The sequence below is a fragment of the Sus scrofa genome, chromosome 6 (genome assembly GCF_054392235.1).
Source record: "Sus scrofa isolate SSC_HxYL_T2T_F1_AM1 chromosome 6, Sscrofa_HxYL_maternal_Yorkshire_Landrace_v2.0, whole genome shotgun sequence".
NCBI classification, from domain to species: domain Eukaryota; kingdom Metazoa; phylum Chordata; class Mammalia; order Artiodactyla; family Suidae; genus Sus; species Sus scrofa.
Genome location: NC_139388.1, coordinates 4,746,469 through 4,765,898, shown reverse-complemented (window position 1 = coordinate 4,765,898; position 19,430 = coordinate 4,746,469). Strand labels below are relative to the sequence as shown.

Genomic DNA, 19,430 nt, shown 5'->3' with positions numbered 1-19,430 from the left:
CTCTTCTCCAGCCGAATTCTTAGGACGAGGGTGGTCCTGCCCTCCCTGTCTTGCCCCCAGACTCCGGGCGCGGGTGGCTCCCGGAGCCGGGGGAGCCGGGGAGGGGCGGGGCCCGTGGGGGTTGGGGCAGCGCGGGGAGGGGCGGGGCCGGAGGAGGGCAGGGGCGGGGCTACGACAGCCTGGCCCAATCTGCTGCTGGCCACTGGAGGGGCGTGGCCTCCGGGCTCCGGGCAGCCTACAAGAAGAGGCGCATAGGGTGCCAGGACCCACTGCATCCCTCGGCAGCCCGGGTGTCCTCTCTGTCCGCTGTGTCTGCGCCGCCCCTGCCGCTGCCGCTGCCCCCCACTCCACGCGGGAGACGCCAACTCCACTCGGGAGACTCCGCGAGGTGGTGGTTGGAGCCCTGCAAAGGTAAGTGTGACTTTCTTCTCTGCAAGTTGCGATCTGCTCCCACAGTCTCTGAGGAGCCTGAAGTGACCAGAGCAGATGCTCTTAGGGTTTACTGTGTGTGGACACTAAGCTGAGCGCGCCGCCTGCATCTCTTCTGATGCCCTCTCACAGATTGAGAAACTGATGCTCAGCGACAAGTCGCCTCACATGTAGGAAGCGAGGGAGCCAGAATTCCAAGCTGGTCTGACTACAGATTTATGCTCCCGGAGGCTCTGTAGTCTTGCCTTCCCTGTCCAGTTCGCTAGCATCTGTCGCATTACTGTGTACACTGTGGGCGTCAATAAATGCAAAGCTGGTGGTGTGCATATGACAGGAGTTTGAAGAAGTTCCACCCACGGGCGGAGGACTGGGGGCACCTAAGGGCTGGTGCATCCTGCGGGGTAATTTACAGGGCCACGCCCCTTTATAATTGTATTTGCCCCAAACCTGCAAGGTAGTCTTCCTCTCCCTGCATTTCAGATGGAGACACTGAGGGTCAGAGAGGTGAATTGAGTTGTCCAGGCAGATTGGAGGCTGGGACCCAGTTCTCTCTGCCTCCAAAACTCCCCATGGATGTGTCACGGCACAGGGCATTTCAGAGTTCCTGCAGGAGTTTCTGGGTCTTCAGCCAGAGTGGGTATTTGAACAGACTTCTTCTTGTGGGGGGATAGCTGGGAGCTGAAGGTTCAGCACTGGGGTCTAGGAGATCTGCTGCCCCGGGAAGAAGAGCTGGGACCAGCCCCTGGTGCAGGGCGGACCCAGAGCCTCCCTTGAAAGGGCTGGGCTGTGGACAAGCCAGGAAGGGCTTAGCTGGTGCCTGCTCCTCGTAGTCTGATTTGAATTGGCTGTCTCTTGGCCAGAAGGTGCAATGCTGCTCTGGGCAAGAAAAGCAGCTGGGAGTCTGGCAAATACCCAGCTCATATTCCAACCAAGAGTGGGCTTGTGAGTTTCTACCTTGAGCCTTTGGGCTCCTGCCGTGGCAGAACAGGGGGCGCCTGCCTTCCCCAGCCAGGTCAGGGCATCCAGGGCCTGGAGCCTGATGAGTGAGAGACCAGGATGTTGAAGGACGAGGTGAAGGCCATGGCTCCATCCCCAAAGAGACCAAGAAGAGGACCCCCAGAGCTCTTTGGGGTTCATGCCCCCGTTTTTCTGTTTATGCCCCGATCTGGCTGTTCCCATGTGGGGAAAGGAGCAGGTGTGGGAGCTGTGTTTCTGGCGTGCTAGCTAAGAGGCCCCGTGCCACCGCCTTTACCTGCATCACACCTGGGCTGTAGGCCCCTTGATCTTCATTTCACAGATGAGGGAACTGAGGCTCAAAGAGGTCAAGTGCTTGCCCAAGGTCCCCTAGCTGGCAGGTGATGTTGTCACCCCAGAGCTGTCTGTTAGCCCTTAACCTACATACTTAGTGTCTGGGTCCTGTCTCCTTCTCTACCCACCTGCCAATTTCACCAGGGAACCTGACCTCCAACAAGGACTTGTCTGGTTTGGGAGAGGCTCCTGGTAACACAGCAGTCAGCAGAGCTGACAATACATCCCGGGGCAGAAGAAAAAGAGTGATTTTGATTTTTACAGTCTCTTAAAAAGTAAGAGAGGAAGAATAATGCTAGCATTTATAATCCTACCAGCAGCTGACACTTATCTGGCACTTCCTGTGGGCCAGCCATGCCCGGGATTTTACACGGATGACCTATCCCGCTGGCTTCTTTGTGAGCTGGGCACTGGACTGTCCTTCTTTTTACAAGGAGACATTGAGACTCAGAGTGGTTAAGGCATGTACCCTGCATGACACAACCAGAGTGGGGAGAGCCGGCATCCTGGCCGAGCCCCACCCAGATTCTGGAGGAAGATGCTGGTCCAATGGCCACACGACTGTCAGCCCAGAGCTCGCTGCTAAGCAAGGCTTCTGCCCTGTGGGGTCTGAATCCCTGGCTCTGGTCTGGGGTGAGCCTGGAGCGGGGGCGGATACACGGATGCCGGGACCCCAGACCAATGCCAGCTCCCACAGTCGCGCCTCTGGATTGGAAAGGAGAGCTGGCTCAGTGGGAGAGGGGCCGGAGCCTGGGCAGAAGAGCATGAGGCCTCTGAAAGCCCCCACACTTCACCCTCTGTCAGATGTCCCGCCTGTGGGGTGTCTGGGTTTTTGGTAGGTTGCATTTGAAAACGGACTTTTAAAGGCAGGACCCCCAAAGGCTGACCTCGTTGGCCTTGTGGAAGCTGGAACTTTTCTTTCCTCTGTCACCAGAGTAATTCACTGTGTACGGGAGGTGCCTCTGTGTCTGCTTACTCCCGACCTAGGAGGGTTTTTCCCCCCTTTTTTGCAGACTCACTGGTTTTTGATCAGTCCCAGATGTGCAACCCAGCATCACTCACAGGGGCTGATGGCTTGTCAAGGAAGGGAAATATGACGCAGGCGTCATTTCACTCCATCTTCAAGTCACTGAGCTGAGGTCTTCCCGGGATGGGGCATCTGGAGCCCCTCGTAAAGTCCCAAACAGAGGCGCTCCGTTCTGGAACAGGGAGACCAGGCAGAGCCGGCGGTAGTGGGACGGGCCAGCCGGGCCCTTTTTTATTTATTTTTTCCCTCTTGTGGTCAAGGACACATAAACACGAGGTTTATCATTTTAAAGTGCACGGTTCAGCGGCATCAGTACATGGGCAGTGTTGTGCAATTGTCGCCCCCGTCTAGTTCCAGAACGTTTTCTTCAGCCCCCAAGGATCCCCCCCAGCCATTATTAGCAGGCACTCTCTATCCTGTCCTCCCCAGCCCCTGGCATCTACTCATCTGCTTTCTGTCTCTCTGGATGTGCTTATTCTGGAGAGTTCACATAAGCGGGATCATACAGTATGTGGCTTTTTGTGTCTGGCTTCTCTCACTGAGCATGAAGTTGTCCAGCTTCCTTCATGTCGCAGTTGTGTCACGCTCCATCTCTTTTTAAGGCTGAATACTATTCCGCTGTGTGGCTAGAGCATCTTACATTTATCCACTTTTCCAACGATGGAAGTTGAGTCCATTTCCACCTTTTGGCTCTTGGCATAATGCTGCTATTAACATCTGCATCCACGTCTGTTTGAACACCTGCTTTCAGCTGCGTTGGGTCTACCCCTGGGAGGGAAAGAGCTGGAGCACATGGGAACGTAATTTTTATCTTATTAGGGAACACGCGTCCTTTTTTTCCTCTTAAAGAAGCGTCCGCTGAGATCTTCTTCTGTCGAGGCCTCTGCTGTGGGTGCAGGGAGATCCGGCATCTGGGTGTTGGGGGGAGGTGTCGACAGCTCCCCTGGGAGAGCAATTGGCAGAGGATCCTGCTGGGCATGATGCCCTGGGGGGCGTCCTGCCTTGTACCCCAGGCTGTGTGATTTGGGGTACTCGCTGACAGATTCCCCCCTCCCCCCCCGCTCCAAGGCTGTGAGGACAGATAGTTTCTCGTGGTCCAGCCCGAGCAGAGATTTATCTCCTCTGATTGTCTCCAGTGCTGCATCAGCTTAGACGAAAACCACAGATTCCAGGGAAGAGGAACAGTCCTAATGAGGATTGTGCAACTTTTGGGGCCGTCGTTTAAAAAAATATCATAAATTATGAAACCCCACATTTTCAATCCAAGGTTCTGGATCGTGTCCCACTGTGAGTGCCGAATGGTAAAGCCCCTGAAGGAAACAGAGCGGAGCCGCCGCTTCGTTTAGCGTTCCGTGGTCCCAGAATTGACCCTGCCCCGAAGTTCTTTCAGGTTGGAGAAGACTCTTGGGTCTCTCTAGGAATGAGGACCGGTATCCAGCTGGCAACTGTTGAGTCTGACTGATAAGGGCCTAGAAGTCCTTTTAGAGCCAAGAGGTGGCGCTCTGTGGACGGAAAGGGGCCGGTGGGTGGGTGGGACCTGGGGGAGGGTGTGCCATGCGGGGGGGATGTGGGGGTCAAAGGCCAGAGGTGGGGAGAGGCCTGGCGCCCGGAGAATGACGAGAAGCTCCGAGTGGCTGGCTGGCTGGCTGGAGGGCGTCGGCTCCGGCTCCGGGGGCATGAGTCTCCCCGGAGGTGGGGTGAGCTGCGGTGGGTTTGGGCTTCCCGCCCTGGGCCGCGGGCCGTGGGAGAGTCACAGGGTGCTCTCTGAGAACAGACCACGGTGAGATGCGCACTGTCCCCCAAAGGGTAGGGGGCCCGTCCCTGCTGGTCCCCAAGGTGACTGAGCCTGTGCCCTGAGCCAGCGGCAAAGGCCTCCGATGCAGACGTCCCCGCACCTCTCTGTTGCAGCAAGGTGACCGTCCCAGGGCCTGCCTCCTGCCCAGTGTGTCCCTCTGCCCTGACCTCCAATTACAACAGAGTCTCCTCTCCGGCGAAGCCCGTGGCCTCTCTCTGTTCTGTTCTCTTTGGGTTTCATTTCACTCTTGCCCTTTGTTCGTGGCAGAAGCAATCAGGTTCTTGGCTCAGGCTGATCCCAGAAGGCTCCCCTTTTAAAGTGCCTTTCTTTCAACCCCCAAAGCGAGCCAACTTAAATAAACTGTGAAATATGAGCCAGAACAGGGAGATGGTAGAACGGTGGGCAGAGCTTGGGCAGGGGCTGCGCCAAGGGCTGGTGTTGGGCAAACACCGGCCTAAGAGGCGCTGCAAGAGGCCATGATCACCCCAAGCGCTGGTTCCCCAAGGCGGGTACCGGGACCGGCAGCGGCACCTGCGAACTTGCCAAAATGCCGATTTTCAGGCCCTGCCCCAGACCTCCTGAGGCTTTGGGGGTGGGGCCGGCAGTCTGTGTTCTAACACAGCTTCCAGCACTTTCTCGGTCCAGGCTGCAGCGTGGGACCTGCCGCCCTAGAAAGCCAAGAAGGCCTGCCCGGGGTCCCGGCCCCAGAACGGGCTGGGAGGGGCTGGCCGAGGGGGGTGGAATGTTCTGTTTACGAGGCCTGGTGTGACCAGGAAGAGGTCACGTGGTGAGGATGGAGTGAGTGGCTTGGGAGCCAGAATGACCTCTTGCGTCCAGAGCCGGGGCCCCTGGGAACGAGTTCTTGGCGTGTCCGTGGGGCTTTCTTCCGGAAGAGGCTCCACTGGTTGGCACCCGTTGCTCTGGGGCGTGAGCAAGTGTCCTGACGCTTCCAGCATCTTCCTCCAGCACACAGTGCGCCTCTTCTGAAAGAACAGGTCATCCCCCCCACCCCAGCATTTAAAATCTGTGTGTGTGTGTGTGTGTGTGTGTGTGTGTGTACGTACCTGTCTGCTGGGTCTCTCCCACCCCAAACCGGCTCCCAACACAGCCCGTCTGTTCTCACGGCGGGAGGCACCGCTGCTTTAAAAACACTGCGCTTCACAGACCTTAAGATATTTTCAGCTTCGGCCTCGCTGTGGACAAAGTGCCCTCTCAGCCCGGGGATGAACCGGGCCCCGGCCGGGAGAGTCCAGGGCTGGCCCAGGTCGGGGCCCTGGCCGGGCGGGCCTCTGTCTGGCCTCTGGCACCTTCAAGTGCGCTTCGAGGGGCTGTCGGTGACTGGACCCTGGAGGCGTTCTCTTGCACGATGCGGTCCTGCTTCTCTGGAGCCCTTCTTCCAAAAGAAGCCAGAGCTGCTTTCTGTTTTTCCCCCTCTTTTAATTAAAAAATTTTATTTTTTCTTTTTTAGGGCCGCACCCGCGGCATATGGAGGTTCCCGGGCAAGGGGTTGAATCAGAGCTGCAGCTGCCGGCCTCCACCACAGCCACAGCCACTCAGGATCCGAGCCACATCTGCAACCTACACCGAAGCTCACGGCAACACTAGATCCTTAATCCCCTGAGCAGGGCTAGGGATCGAACCCGCATCCCCATGGATCCTAGTGGGTTCTTAACCCGCTGAGCCACAATGGGAACTCCCCCTTTAACTTTTCCCTTCAGCTTTTACTCAGGTTCGATGTGCTAAGAGGGATGCACAGGCATTCGTGCGCTGGGGGACGAGTTTTCTCCCAGGGCTCCCTCGCGAGCTGTGGCCCCAGAGCTGCAGCGTGTGGCCATATCCCCTGGGGCCCCTCCTGATGCCCCACCCCCGAGGATACCCGTTTGTGGACTTCCGATGGCCTCGGTTGGTTTTGCCTGGTTTTGAACTTCATGCGAACGGAACCAGGCGTGTCTCATCACTGCGGTCTGGCTACGTTGGTTTCACATTGTGTCCATGAGCTTTGTCCGCGGTACTGCATCTGCCAGGCCCTCGCAGAATAGAACAGACCTGTCACCATAGGCTTCATCCCTCCCTCATTACACACCCACGCACACGCACACGTGCACACACACGCACACATACCCCCCCTTAGCATTCAGAGCAAAATCAAGACTCCTGTCTTAGCCGTCAAGGCCCCTGGGCACCTGGCCCTGCCAGCCTCTGTGACCCCACTGGGCCTGTGCCTGTCCTTGGTCAGGCCACGACAGTGACCACCTCTGAGCCTCCGTCCGTGTGGTTCTGGCTGCCTCTCCCTCTGCCCAACCTCAGTGCCTATTTCCCGGCGCTGTCCTCCTCCAGCCCCGGCCTGTCTGTCCACTGATGTCCCCCCCGACCCCCAGGGACAGACAGACTGTTCACTCTCGTATCCCAAGGACTCCATGGCCACCTGAGGATTTGCCCGGGGATTTTCACCCGCGAAGGAGCAGATTCATTCCATAACCTGTTACTATAGAATCGGAGCTGGGCATCTCTGAGCTGGGTTCCAGGCTGTGACTCAAGCTTGCAGGTACCAGCCAATATCCGTGAATCATGCATTTCAGGCCGGAGGCTGGCCCAGGTGCTGCCAGCTCCATGGCCCAGGGCAGAGATGACCCGGGCTGCCTGGATTCACCGCGAGGAGGTCGGCCGGAGACAGGCCTCACACAGCGGAGGACGGCGGGCCTCTGCCGCTGGGCTCTTGACAACCACCGTCTCCATATGTTTGAATCCTCTCCCAGCCCCGGGAGAGATTCAGGGCTTTGTTTTGCCCCGTGAGGAACTGGAGGCTCCGAGATGCCTGGAGTCAGGATTCAGACGGGGGCTGACCCGGGGTCCACACTGTTTACGCTCCTGCCGGGAGGCCTGGGTTTCTGGTCCTGTGGCGGTGGAGGTTTCCTGCTGTTTATCCAAAGCTTTGCTGGGAGCTTTGTTCCCAAGGAGCCATCCACCCTCTGCAAGAAGGTCCAGGGGGCCCCGGGGCTAGGCACTGGCCACTGAAGACTGTATCCATTTATTACCCAGTCACCCTGAAGTGGCTTCTCTTGTGTATTAACGTGGCTTGCATTTTTTTCCTTCTTTTTTTTTTAGGGCCGCACCTGCGGCATATGGAAGCCCCCAGGCTAGCCGTCGAATCAGAGCTGTAGCCACCGGCCTACACCACAGCCACGTCTTCGACCTCCACCGCAGCTCACGGCAACGCCAGATCCTTTACCCACTGAGCAAGGCCAGGGATCGAATCCGCAACCTCATGGATGATAGTCGCGTTCATTAACCACTGAGCCACGACAGGAGTTCCACAAACCTGGTTTTTAGTTTTGTGGGTTTTTTGTGGGTTTTTTTTTTTTTTTTGCGCAGAATAGATGAAGAAAATGTTTGTTGAATGACTTTTTTCTTTCTGTTCAAACTTGTGTATATTCTGGGCATAGTATGTAAAAACCCGAGTGGGTTTCGAATATTGCACGAGTTCGGTTAAGCATGCTGGCGTTGTCCTGTGTAACTCAGAAGGGCCTATCTTTTGCCGAAGGGACAGGGGGAAAGAAGGTGCCCATGGAGGTGGCATTTTTGTTAAGCCTGGTGTCTGGCCTTGTGGGGTGGGGGCAAAGTCATTGGCAGGGAAGAAAAGGGCCTATTTCCTCCGCTGTCCTGTCGAGAAGGCTTTAAGGAGGACAGACGGGATCCAGTGGAGGCAGGAGAACCCCCCCCCCGCCCCCGCTATGGGATGTCTGGTACTTACCCAGCCGCTCTTCTCAGTCCTGGGATCTGCTGGAGACAGGCCGGGGTGTCCCCCGCCTCCTCCCAGCCCTCACTTCATTCCTGGAATTTCTGGGTGGTTTGTGGGTCTGCCTCTGCTCTGCCTTTGGCCTCGCTCACATGCTGAGTTCTTTTGCACTTCTGAGGAAGAGCAGAGCCCGGGGCGCTCCCGCCTTGGGGGTGAGCTGCGGGGTCCCTCGCTGAGGGAGCCCGGCTGTCAAGGGGGTGCAAGTAGAACTGGGCTGAGTAAGGAAGCAGGCAGTGTGGCGGCCTCCTTGGCATCGTCCTCAGGCATCTCGTGTGGCTGCGAGCAAGTTGCTGTTTGATTTAAGCCTGAGTTTCCTCATCTGTAAAATTGGGATCAGGCTTGCAGACACCGTCCGTCTTGCAGGGAGGATGAAACGTGAGATGCTGCCAGGAGAGGGCCCGGAACCACGCCTGCTGCTTCGAGCCCACTCACCGAGGCTTGGCTGGGTTACCGGTGATAAAATCTCGCCGGGCAGTTAATACCTGCCGAGGTATCAGGTTGGATGCACAAGACACAGGGCCACCCAGTGGCGGGCTGGGGCTGGCTCACGCCAGCTCATGCAAGCCGATAGTTAAATTTTTAGAAAAGTTGTGGACCAGTTAAACACAACTGTTTTGTTGTTGTGGTTGTTGTTTGGAAGTACACATGATTTACGATGTTGTGTTAATTTGAGGGGTACAGCAGAATGACTCACGTCTACACAGACACGTTTTCTTTCCTGGATCCTTTTCCCTTACAAGTTGTGAAGTGAGCATGGTTTCCTGTGGCGACAGCCATCATGAAACGTTATATAAACTTACAGTGAAATAAGTTGTGTTTAAAATGAACGTAGGCGTTCCCATCATGGCGCAGTGGAAACGAATCCAACTAGGAATGACGAGCTTGTGGGTTCGATCCCCGGCCTTGCTCAGTGGGCTAAGGATCCGGCGTTGCCGTGAGCTGTGGTGTAGATCACAGACGTGGCTCGGGGCTGGGGTGGCTGTGGCTGTGGCTGTGGCTGGCAGCTGTAGCTCCATTTAGATCCCCAGCCTGGGAACCTCCATATGCCAAGGACGTGGCCCTAAAACGCCAAAAAAAAAGAAGAAGAAGGTGGTAATAAATACTCAAAACTTAGCACATCCTTTTTTTTTTTTTTTTTTTTTTACTACACTTTATATTCTCTCTGCTCTTGGGGTGGCTGGTGTCTATTCTGTGCCTATGATGGGAAAAGTACACCTTGGTGTGTTACTGGAAGTTCTTTCCAGAAACTCCACACGCAGCCAGCCCATGCTGGTGGCTTGAAATTGCCACGGTGGGAATATTTATACCAAGGGGATTGGCAGACGCTACAAATCAGGGTGGGTATTTGGGGGCTTCTTGAGCACCGGTTGTTAACTGTTTACCCATGGTCACTGGTTCCAGCCCTCCAGCGGCACCAAGTCTAGCTGGCCAGGCGGCTAGTGTGAGCAGGCGAGAGGCAGGCTGGTGAGTCCTTGGACCCCAGAGCCAGTTAACTCAGCCGAGCTGAGCCCTGGAAGGAGACAGAGCCTCGAGCAGCCCTGGTCGCTGCACTGGGTGACTCTTGTCAGCCTGAATCTGGTTCCTGGCCAGATGGTCACATTCAGGCTGCAGACCCCGCCTGTGACGTCCCAGAACCCACTTCCCCAGGAAGTTGAGAAAAAGGGGCCGAGGTGAGCTGAAGTATATTTCAGTGTTAGGACAGGGCTTTTGTTTCGCATGCTGCCCCCACCCCCTGCGCACTAGACGTGTCATGGGATTTTTAAACATCAGATTCCATCTCAAAGCAGAGGTGGGGCTTGGAAATAATGTGGTGTAGGGAGATTAGCCGTCTTCACTGCCTTCCCCGCTATCAATTCCAGGCTTCCAGAAGCATTACTGCTTCCAGAGCACTTAACACCATCACCGTCATTTGAACAGCGGGCGCGATTAGCCGCTTAGCTGTGGGGTGCGCCGTGAGCCCTGTCATCTGTTGCCGCTCCTGTTGCTGCTCGGGTTCATCCCTCAGCCCCCGGCTCCTCTCTCGCCCCCAGCCCGCCCCCTCCCCCGCAGGCAGATGGAAGCTCGGGGATGACGCAGCCAGAGGGTCACTGTGTTCTGGAAGCTTCCAGGAGCTGAATCACGCCTGCAGACCTGTCGGTCTTGTTCACCACCGAGGCGCCAACAGTGTTCAATAAATATTTACGGAATGAATGTATGGGTCCCCTCCCAAGGGGATCAGACACTGGCCATCCGTGGGTGAGCAAGGCCGACAGGTCTGGGGCCGTGATTAAGCAGTGACCCTGGAGCTGAGTCTTAACCCACGAGCAGGAATTCCTCGGCGGGGCCTGGGCTGGGGGAGGGGCAGGTTGGGCTCATGGGCTGGGCTGCGGGAACAGCATGTGCAAAAGCAGAGAGCTTGGCACGCCTCGGAGCTGACGGCTGGCGGGCTCCCACCTCAGATTCATCTTTCTGGCAGACTTTCCCAAACACAGACGAAGGCAACCCGGGCGGGTGACGCATCGGACTTAAACTACGTTCTCCTGCCCTCCCTCCTGAGAGTTGAACTTGGGGCAGTGTGGCCCAGGGGATAGCCTTCAAAGAGACCCCAGGTGGGTTCGGGAGCCCACGGGGCTGCTGACGCCCCGAGTGTCCCTGGAGCCCTGGGGGGTGGAGGAGTGACGGCCGTGCTTCCAGAAAGCTGGATTTCAAGTCTCCATTCCACCTCAGACCAGCCCTGCAACCTCCCGGGCTCAGTTGTGTTGTCTGGAAAATGGGATGGAAGATAGCCAGAGTCCACATGCATCTGAAAGCTGCAGTGCTGCCATGGGAATGTGACTCCAGGTTGGGTCTCGCTGTTGGCCCTGGAGCTTGAAAGCTTTGCTGGTCCCCTCCCCGCCTCCCTGGTCTGTTCTCCTGGGACCCTGGCACCACTGTCTTTTCTCTGTGTCCCCGGGGGCTGGGTTTGGCAACTGTGGCCAAGGAGAGACGTCTCCCAGACATCGTCCTAGTAAATTGTGCAGCCATCCCCACGGGTGCTTTACTCGGTTAAGGGGCCGGGGACAGAGTCGAGAAGGGCTAGGCTTGCCTTTGGCAACCCTGGGAGACGTGGGGGCACAATGCAGAGCGGAGGCGCGCGGGCCTCCCTGTCCAGGTACCAGAGGGCGCTCGGCCCGAGCAGGAGGTGTATCTGAGTCAAGGGATCCTCAGGGGATGGAGACTGGGTGGGTGCCGAGCGCGATGACAGGGCGTGTCTTGATGACACATCGCCACGATGTGAAGGTGTCACTCTCTGGGGGTGACACACTGGTGCCTTCTCCTTAAGAGTCACTGTGTGACTGGGGGGACCAGGGCCTGTTTCCGCTGGTCCCAGCCCCTGGAGCCTTTTGAACGAAGGCTGCTCTTGTTCAGGAGAAGACACCTGGGTGGGTGGAGGGTGCACTTTGAAGCAGCAGTGGTTTCATTGTCCTTTCATGCTTCTGAGTTTTAACCTGTTTTACTCTTCATTCTTTCTAGGGCCGCACTGCAGCATGTGGAGGTTCCCAGGCTCGGGGTCGAATCAGAGCTACGGCTGCCTGCCTGTGCTACAGCCGCAGTAACACCAGATCCGAGAGGCGTCTGGGACCTACCCCACAGCTCGCGGCAACGCCGGATCCTTAACCCACTGAGGGAGACCAGGGATCGAACCTGCGTCCTCATGGACACTAGTCAGATTCATTGAGCCACGACGGAAACACCCTCTTTTACTCATTATTATTTAAAACCATTAAAATAGAGACGTGCAAAGGAGAGCAGGCGCGCCCCACTGGGGTCAGCCCCCAAGGACACACTCCTTTGGTCGCTGGGCCACGGCTCCTGCCAGCTCAGCGTGTCTGCCTCACGGGGACAGAGCTTACACTCGCCTGTATTCACTTGAGATTTTTGAGTAGAAACACGATGTTAAAGACGAGTTCCTTCACATTCTCCTTCCCAGTCCCACTGCCTCCACCCCGAGTCATCCGCCACCATGAACTTGGTCTGACCAGTCCCGGTTTTACTGTACAAACGTGCCCGTGCACATGCGCACACACACGCGCACACCACATGCAGAGGTGAACATACATCTCTAAAGCATGTGTATATGATATATACACACATGTGTACATACATAATCTCCATAGACTCTACACAATATGCTTTAAAATTTACAAAAAGAGAACCATTAGTGTGATATTTTTACAACGTGCTTTTTTAGCCCAACTTGTATTTGAGCTTAGTTTCTACTGACACTCACAGAGCTCTGGCCTGTCCTTTTACCTGCTGTGTAATATTCCACCCAACTGCCCCACAGTTCATTTATCTGTCCCCCTACCGAGAGTGATTTGAATTGTGCCTGCCAGTGATTTATACCGAATCCAGGTTTTGGTCTAGTTGAGTCATAAAAGCAACTCATGTTTCTTGGCTTTAGGTGTAGCCTGCCCCTCAGGATGCTTAAACGTAGAATAAAGCAAATCGAGTGCTGCCGAGACGCCTGGGGCGGGGGGCGCTGTGATGTCAGTCCTGCCCCCCACTTCGTCCCAGGTCTTCACCCGCGTCAGCGCCTCTTGGCATCTCGTTCAGCCTGGGCTCTGCAGCTGGGACATGGTCATATATGGTGGTGTGACTAACGCAGGGAGAAGCGGGCCAAGAGCTTCCGAGGCATTGGCTTGGTTCCCATGGGGCCAGTGCGCACACAGAAGTCCTCTGTATGTCCCTGGGGCTCTGCCCCAAGGGGAACTCCTCGGCACGGGGCCCACATCTCACCCACTTCAGAGAGCCAGGCTCCCCCTGGATGGGGATTATTTTTATCTGAGGCAAGGGCTTGGTCAGGTCCCTGGAGAGTTTCCAGGGTTGGTGATGGGAACTGCCTCGTTCCCATGGCTCCTCGGCTCCGCCCCCCACCCCCTCACCCCCGGGATGCCCGGGAGCCTGCCTCTGAGGGTGTCCTCCTCCAGCTGCCACCTTGCAGCCCCAGCCAATTCGACCGAGTGCACATCTGGTTGTCGCTAATGTGGCTTAAGAACAGTGGAGGCTTCTCAAAGTTCTGAGCCTCCCAGGGATTCTGGGTGGGTTTCTGAGCCCCTTGCTCCAACTCGCTGCGCTAAGTCAGGCCTCTTCTGCTGGGTGGGGGCTGTATTTTCTTCACCCGTCTCTCCAGTGCAATTGGAAGCTCCTCGAGGCCAGGGACCGCATCTTCTTCGTCTTCGTGCAGCGTCCAGCACAGAATAGGTGCCCGGCAGAGTTCGCTGGTGGCTCAGTGGGTTAAGGATCTGGCACTGTCACTCCTCTGGCTCAGGTCACAGCTGTGACACAGGTTGATCCCTGGCCTCAGTTCGTCTGCATACTGTGGGTGCGGCCAAAAAAAAATTGGTGCTCGATAAAGCTTGATGAGTGACCGACCGACTCTTCTTGGAAGCAAAGCAGAGGCGAGAGGGTGGATGAACAGGCCCTGCCTTGTTTTCTTGAACCAGGCGGAGGGCCAGGAGGAAGACATAACTTTGTGATTGTTAGTGGAGGTGACACCCATGGACCACAGGGAGAGAGGAGGCAGGATAGTGTGATGGGAGATCCCTGGGGTTCAAGCCGTAGCAGCAGAGTGGCCTTGGGGTCCCTGCTCTCAGGCCAGCTTCCTCATCTGTAAAACGGGACTGTCGCTAGGCCCATCTCCTGGGTTGTCGTGAGGCTTGGAGATGATGTGACTGGCACATGTGCGTGTGCAGAAAGGGTTCTTGAAAGGAGCACAAGGCACAGCAGAATTTCACCTAATAAATTAACTCCAGATCGTGGAATTTTAAAATTAGTAAGTGTTTTCCAAGACTAAGGCAGCTTTTCCTGCCATGCGTGCCCTGGAGGAAAGGTCAGCAGGAGGCCTTATTTGGGAGAAGGGCTCGTAGCCCAAAGGCAATGGCCCATCAAGATCCTGGGAGGGTTGGAAGGTGAGGCAGTCCCCGCACTTGGCACCGTGTCCCTCTGAGAGCAGTGATTCCCAGCTGACGTGACCACAAGGCTGCGCACCTCGGCCCCCCCCGGCCCGTGCCAGGGTTAGGGTTTCAGAAACACCCCCTGGGAAGCTCAGGTCCATGAAGGACCTCAAAGGTGCCGGGGTGCCAGCCGCCCTCTTCTGTCCCCTTGGCCCCGCTGCTGTGCTGATGGTCACTAGTTACCCCCAAGAGCCGCTAACTTAGGAACCAGCAGGGTGCATCCGGCAGAGCCTATCGTGGGCTCCTGGTCAGACAGAAGCTGACCAGGGCAGGCCACCTGCCAGGCTGGTTGGCGGGCTTGCCAGGCAGGGACGGGGTGAGGGTGGGGTACTCAGGCACCTTTGGGTCTTTTCGGCTGCCGCTTTCTCTGCAGATTCTCTTGGCAGAGCATGTGGCTGGGCCCCTGGGTGGGTTCTGGGAGGCTGTGTCGCAGTGTGTGATGGTTACGTGGCTGGCGCCCCGTGGCAGGGCCGTGATGGGAGGGGCCCCGTGCAGTGATGGGCCTGGGGACGCCTGACAGCCATGTCAGCAGCTGAGCCTTATGTGGCAGGGACTGGCAGGTGTGCCCTCACGTCGGCTCACGGCACATCCTTTGGTCACATGAAATGACTTTATCGGTCTCTTTGGGGGCAGGGGATGGAACTTAATTCAGGCCACAGAGCCCCTGGGGTCCTGAATGAGTAGAGTTACTGAGTCAAAATGAGAAAGGATGGAGCCAAGAGACGGTGGGTCCAAGAGCGGCCAAGCCAGGATGTCCTGTGTGGACTCGGGCAGCTGGCCTTGCGGGAGGCCCCCGGCTTGATTCCAGCTCCCGTCCGCACCGCTTCCTGTCTCGGGACGTGGGTGGTTTCGCTGCCCTGAGCCTCCGTCTCTCCGTCTGCAAAGTGGGGAGAGCAACGATGTCGGGCCCGCTGCCAGCACTCGCGGGTTGGATACTGATGGCCGCTCTGCTTCCTTTCAGAGCTCGTGAGCACCCGGTCCTGCCACCCGAGGCCGCCCTGTCACCCAGCCCCTGCTGCCGCCGCCTAGAGCCATGCGCTGCGTCCTTCACGGCATCCCGGCCCTGGGGCTGGCGCTGCTGGTCTGCGGGGCGCAAGGCTTTTTCCTGCCCAACGTCACGCACTTGGAGAAGCTGCTCAGCAAATACCAGCAGGACAGGCCCCACTCCCGGGCGCGGAGGGCCATCCCCCGGGTGGACCAGGAGGAGATCCTTATGCTGCACAACAAGCTGCGAGGCCAGGTGTCCCCGCCGGCCTCCAACATGGAGCACATGGTGAGCGGGGCCCCCGGCAGCAGCCCCCCACCCTTGGCTCTTCCCCCGGGCCCTCCTGGCGGCGAGGGGAGTCAGCCTCGGACGTGGCGCGCCGACCCAGCTCTGCCCGCTCCCCGCTGTGTGACCCTGGCCCTCCTTAGCCGGTCTGAGCCTCAGCGCCCACGGTCCCACGGCGCGCGGCCCCCGGGACAGTTGGATGGTGTGTGCCGAAGGCCCGGCACAGACGCTCAGCCCCGGGGCTGGAGAGTTGGTGTCATCTTAGCATCACCCCCTCCCTTGGGCTGGTGGCTGAGTCCGTGAGAGGAGGAGGTAGAGAAGGATGGGGCGGGGGTCTCCAGGCATCTGGAGGAGCCCACGCTCAGGAGCCAGAGGGGCAGCCCACTCCCCCGTGCACGTCCCCAGCTCTGCCCCCACGTCTCTGTTCCCCATCCTCCCAGCCCCGGGGAGATGGGTGCTGTGACTCCCCCACTTGACAGGTTGGGAAACTGAGGCTGGAGGCAGAGGCTGATTCCTGCCTGGGTCTAGCTGACTCCCCAGCCCTGCTCTCATCCCCTCCGCACCCCCGTCCATCCCTGCAGCCCTCGGCCCAGGGCCACGGAGCCTCTCTTTCCTCTGGACTCAGCTGCCCCGTCCCCTGTGGGACCCCCTCCCCATAGGTGGACCCACCTGTGCCTGTGAGCTCCTTGGTGTCACTGTGCCCGCACGAGGTGGCCTGTTACCTGCTGTCCTCTGGGAACTGGCTTTGAAACCGTTTTTTTCCCTCGTGAAAATGTCCAGGTGTTTAATGCAAAGGAGCGGCAGATGGGCCCCCTTTTAGATGCTGACACCTGGGCAGCTGTGCAGACTCTTTCGGGTTGAGGTGGAGAGAGGATAGGTAGCTTTTTCGGGTGCAGACGCCTCCCCGCTCCTTCCCCAGGACCTGATCCTTTGGCTTCCCCATTGCTTTCTGGGTTGGTCCCCTTACAGCTTGTCCGCTTCCCACCCCGGGGCCCTCGTGCTGCCCACCAGGGAGCAGGTGTTTCCCTTGGCCTGACGCTTCCTGGGCCCCAGCCTGCCTGGGGTCCTGGCTCTTCCCGCCTCCTCTAGGGCATGGGCTGGGTTTATGCTCTTTTCCTCACTGCGCTGGTCTAGTGGTTTTTGGGAGATTCATGCAGGTCAAAGGAGCATAGATCTGCAGCCAGGAGGGGCAGGCCCTGGACAGTCCGTGAGAAGCCTGTGGCATTTTCTTATTGGTTTATTTCATGATATTTCTGGATTGCAGCTGGAATCTGGGTCCTTCGGTCTAAATAGCCTGCTTGTGGGGGCAGCCCAGTCTCCAGGGTGGGGTGGCTGGAGCAGGAGGCTGTGGGGCAGGCGAGGCAGTCTGAGTCTCCTTCCCCCAGCATCCTTGGCCCAGTGCTGCCTGTCCTGGTTCCACCCAGACAGGGGCACTCATTTGACAAAGTGGGTACAGGGCTTCCTGCTCAGCTCTGCTCACTGGGGCTTCCAGCCACACTCCCTTGAAACAGGCTCAGCACTGAGAATTGGATTTTATAGCTCCAAAGAGTTAAGACACCCCATTTAGAGGTTTCGTAAGTGGACAGGCTCTGGAGCCAGTCTGCCTGGGTTCAGGTAGCTGCCAGCTGTGTGACTTCAGCAGACTGCTTAGCCTCTCTGAGTTTATATTTCCTGACCAGCACAGTGGAGACAATACAAGGACCTTCTCGTAGAATTGTCTGGAGGAGTCGGTAAGATAACGTGTGATAAGTAGTAAATAAATGGTGGGAGTTCCCATTGTGGCTCAGTGGTTAATGAACCCAACTAGTATCCATGAGCATGCGGTTACGGTCGCTGGCCTCGCTCAGTGGGCTAAGGATCCGGTGTTGCCATGAGCGGTGGTATAGGACTCAGATGCAGCTAGGATCTGGCATTGTTGTGGCTGTGGCCTAGGCTGGCAGCTACAGGCCTGATTCAACCCCTTGCCTGGAACTTCCATATGCCAAAAAAAAGGTAACCATACCGTTGCTATTATTTGAATGATCGTATTTATTTTAGTGGAGTGGGACCAGCACTTGGTGACAGCGTGCAGAGCAGGAAGAGCCCCCTTGGATGCCAGACGAGGCCAGGTTGTTAAAGTTCCAGTTCCTGGCTGTGTGACCTTAGCCAAGATACTTAACTTCTCTTAATAGTAAGGTTCTTAAAATCTGTGGCAATGGAAGTAAAACATACCTCAAGGGCTTGTTGGGAGAATTAAATAAGAAACTGGGGAGTTCCCGTTGTGGCGCAGGGCAAACGAATCCGACGAGGAACCGTGAGGTTGCAGATTCAATCCCTGGCCTCTCTCAGTGGGTTAAGGCTCTGGCATTGCTGTGAGCTGTGGTGCAGGTGGCAGACGCAGCTCCGATCCTGCGCTGCTGTGGCTGTGGCGAAGGCCGGCGGGCTACAGCTCCCATTAGGCCCCTAGCCTGGGAACCTCCATATGCCATGGGCGCGGCCCTAAAAAGCAAAAACAAATAAATAAATAAAATACAAAAGATAAATAAGAAATTGGTGCTGATGTTCCCTGGCAAATGGCAGGTGTTCAGGTGATGGCGACTCCAGTGGTACAGGACCCAGCACTGCCCCTTCCCCTGTGGTTACTTGAGAAAGTTAACTTCTTTAATAGCCAGATACCATTTCCTGAGGGCTCCTTTGCCTCCCACCTGGGGGCTCCATGACTGCTCTCATTCAGCCTTCCCCCCAAATCCTATTCCAGGTACCATTAGCCCATTGAGAGATAGGGAAACAGAAGCACAGAGAGGTGAAGTCACTTGCTCAACGTCACACAGCAGACATGAGGCAGAACAGGGCATGATACCGGGCTCATCCAACACGCACGCTCTCACCAGCACACCTCACTGCCCTGGTAGCTCGTTTCCTTCCGTGAGTTGTCCCTTTGGGGGAACAGAGTGTCCACTGTGCCTTTCCCTCACTGGCACAGGGACTAGCTGTGGGCCAGGTCTTCAGCTGGGAAAGCCCAGTGGGCAGGCAGTGAGGGGGCAGGTCGGGGCTGGAGCGAGCCCGAGGACCCGGGGTTCATCACGCGTCACTCACGCGTGCCTTGCTCTGGGTCGGCGGTCAGAGCACTGGGCACGGCTGAGGAAAGGGCCCTGACTGCCCACGTGTGTGTCGGCTGTAACCTCGCCACACAGCCACACCGCAAGTGCGAGGCCTGCACCCCTTCGCTGGGGAGACACTGCTTTGAGGTCCTCCTCTGTGCCGGGCCTGCTGCTGGCATCACAGGGATGAGGAGGTGCCTCTGCCCCTGCCGCCAAGAGGAGGGTGGGCAGGGCGGGCAGGCGCAGAGGGAGCCCTGAGTCTGGCCCTGTCCTCTGCAGACCAGACATCACCTCTGCGTGTCTCCAGCCTGAATTTGAGGAGCCTCGAACCCCCAGAGATCGGAGGCGTGTCTGCCTCTCCCTCACTCCTCCTGGCCTTCCCGTGCCCTCCCCACGGGGCAAGCAGGGTTCACATTGGTGAACCAGGGCTCAGACTAAAGAGGGAGCTTCTCAGGGGCCACGACCTGCAGGGTGGGGGCGGTGGGGCCTGCAGGGGCTCTGCCTGCCTCCCTGGACTCGAGCGGGCCCCCCGAGCCAGCCACTTCCAGACACATCTCGGTGCGTCTCTGCCCCCCGCCGCACCCCCACTGCCCCTCCGCCCTGGTGGACAGTGTTTACTTCTTGGAGCGTCAGGTGGCCCCAGCCTGGAGATGGATTTGCCAACGTGGTGCAAGTGGCTGTTGGGGGGTGGCCTTTAGTCTGGGAGGCAGGAAGGGGGCTGCCCAGCGTCAGGGAGCCCCGAAGAGGGCT

The 19,430-nt window shown here is 57.5% G+C and overlaps 1 protein-coding gene across 1 annotated transcript in view; it reads left to right on the top strand.

The window, feature by feature from the left end:
* The first annotated feature begins 266 nt into the window (after positions 1–266).
* Positions 267–19,430, top strand: part of CRISPLD2 (cysteine rich secretory protein LCCL domain containing 2) — a 63,136-nt gene continuing 43,972 nt past the window's right edge. Inside the window, exons 1-2 of the mRNA XM_021093723.2 lie at positions 267–411; positions 15,292–15,603. Coding sequence (XP_020949382.2) covers positions 15,364–15,603 — 240 coding nt within the window. The 5' untranslated portion in view covers positions 267–411; positions 15,292–15,363. The remainder of the gene's footprint in view (positions 412–15,291; positions 15,604–19,430) is intronic.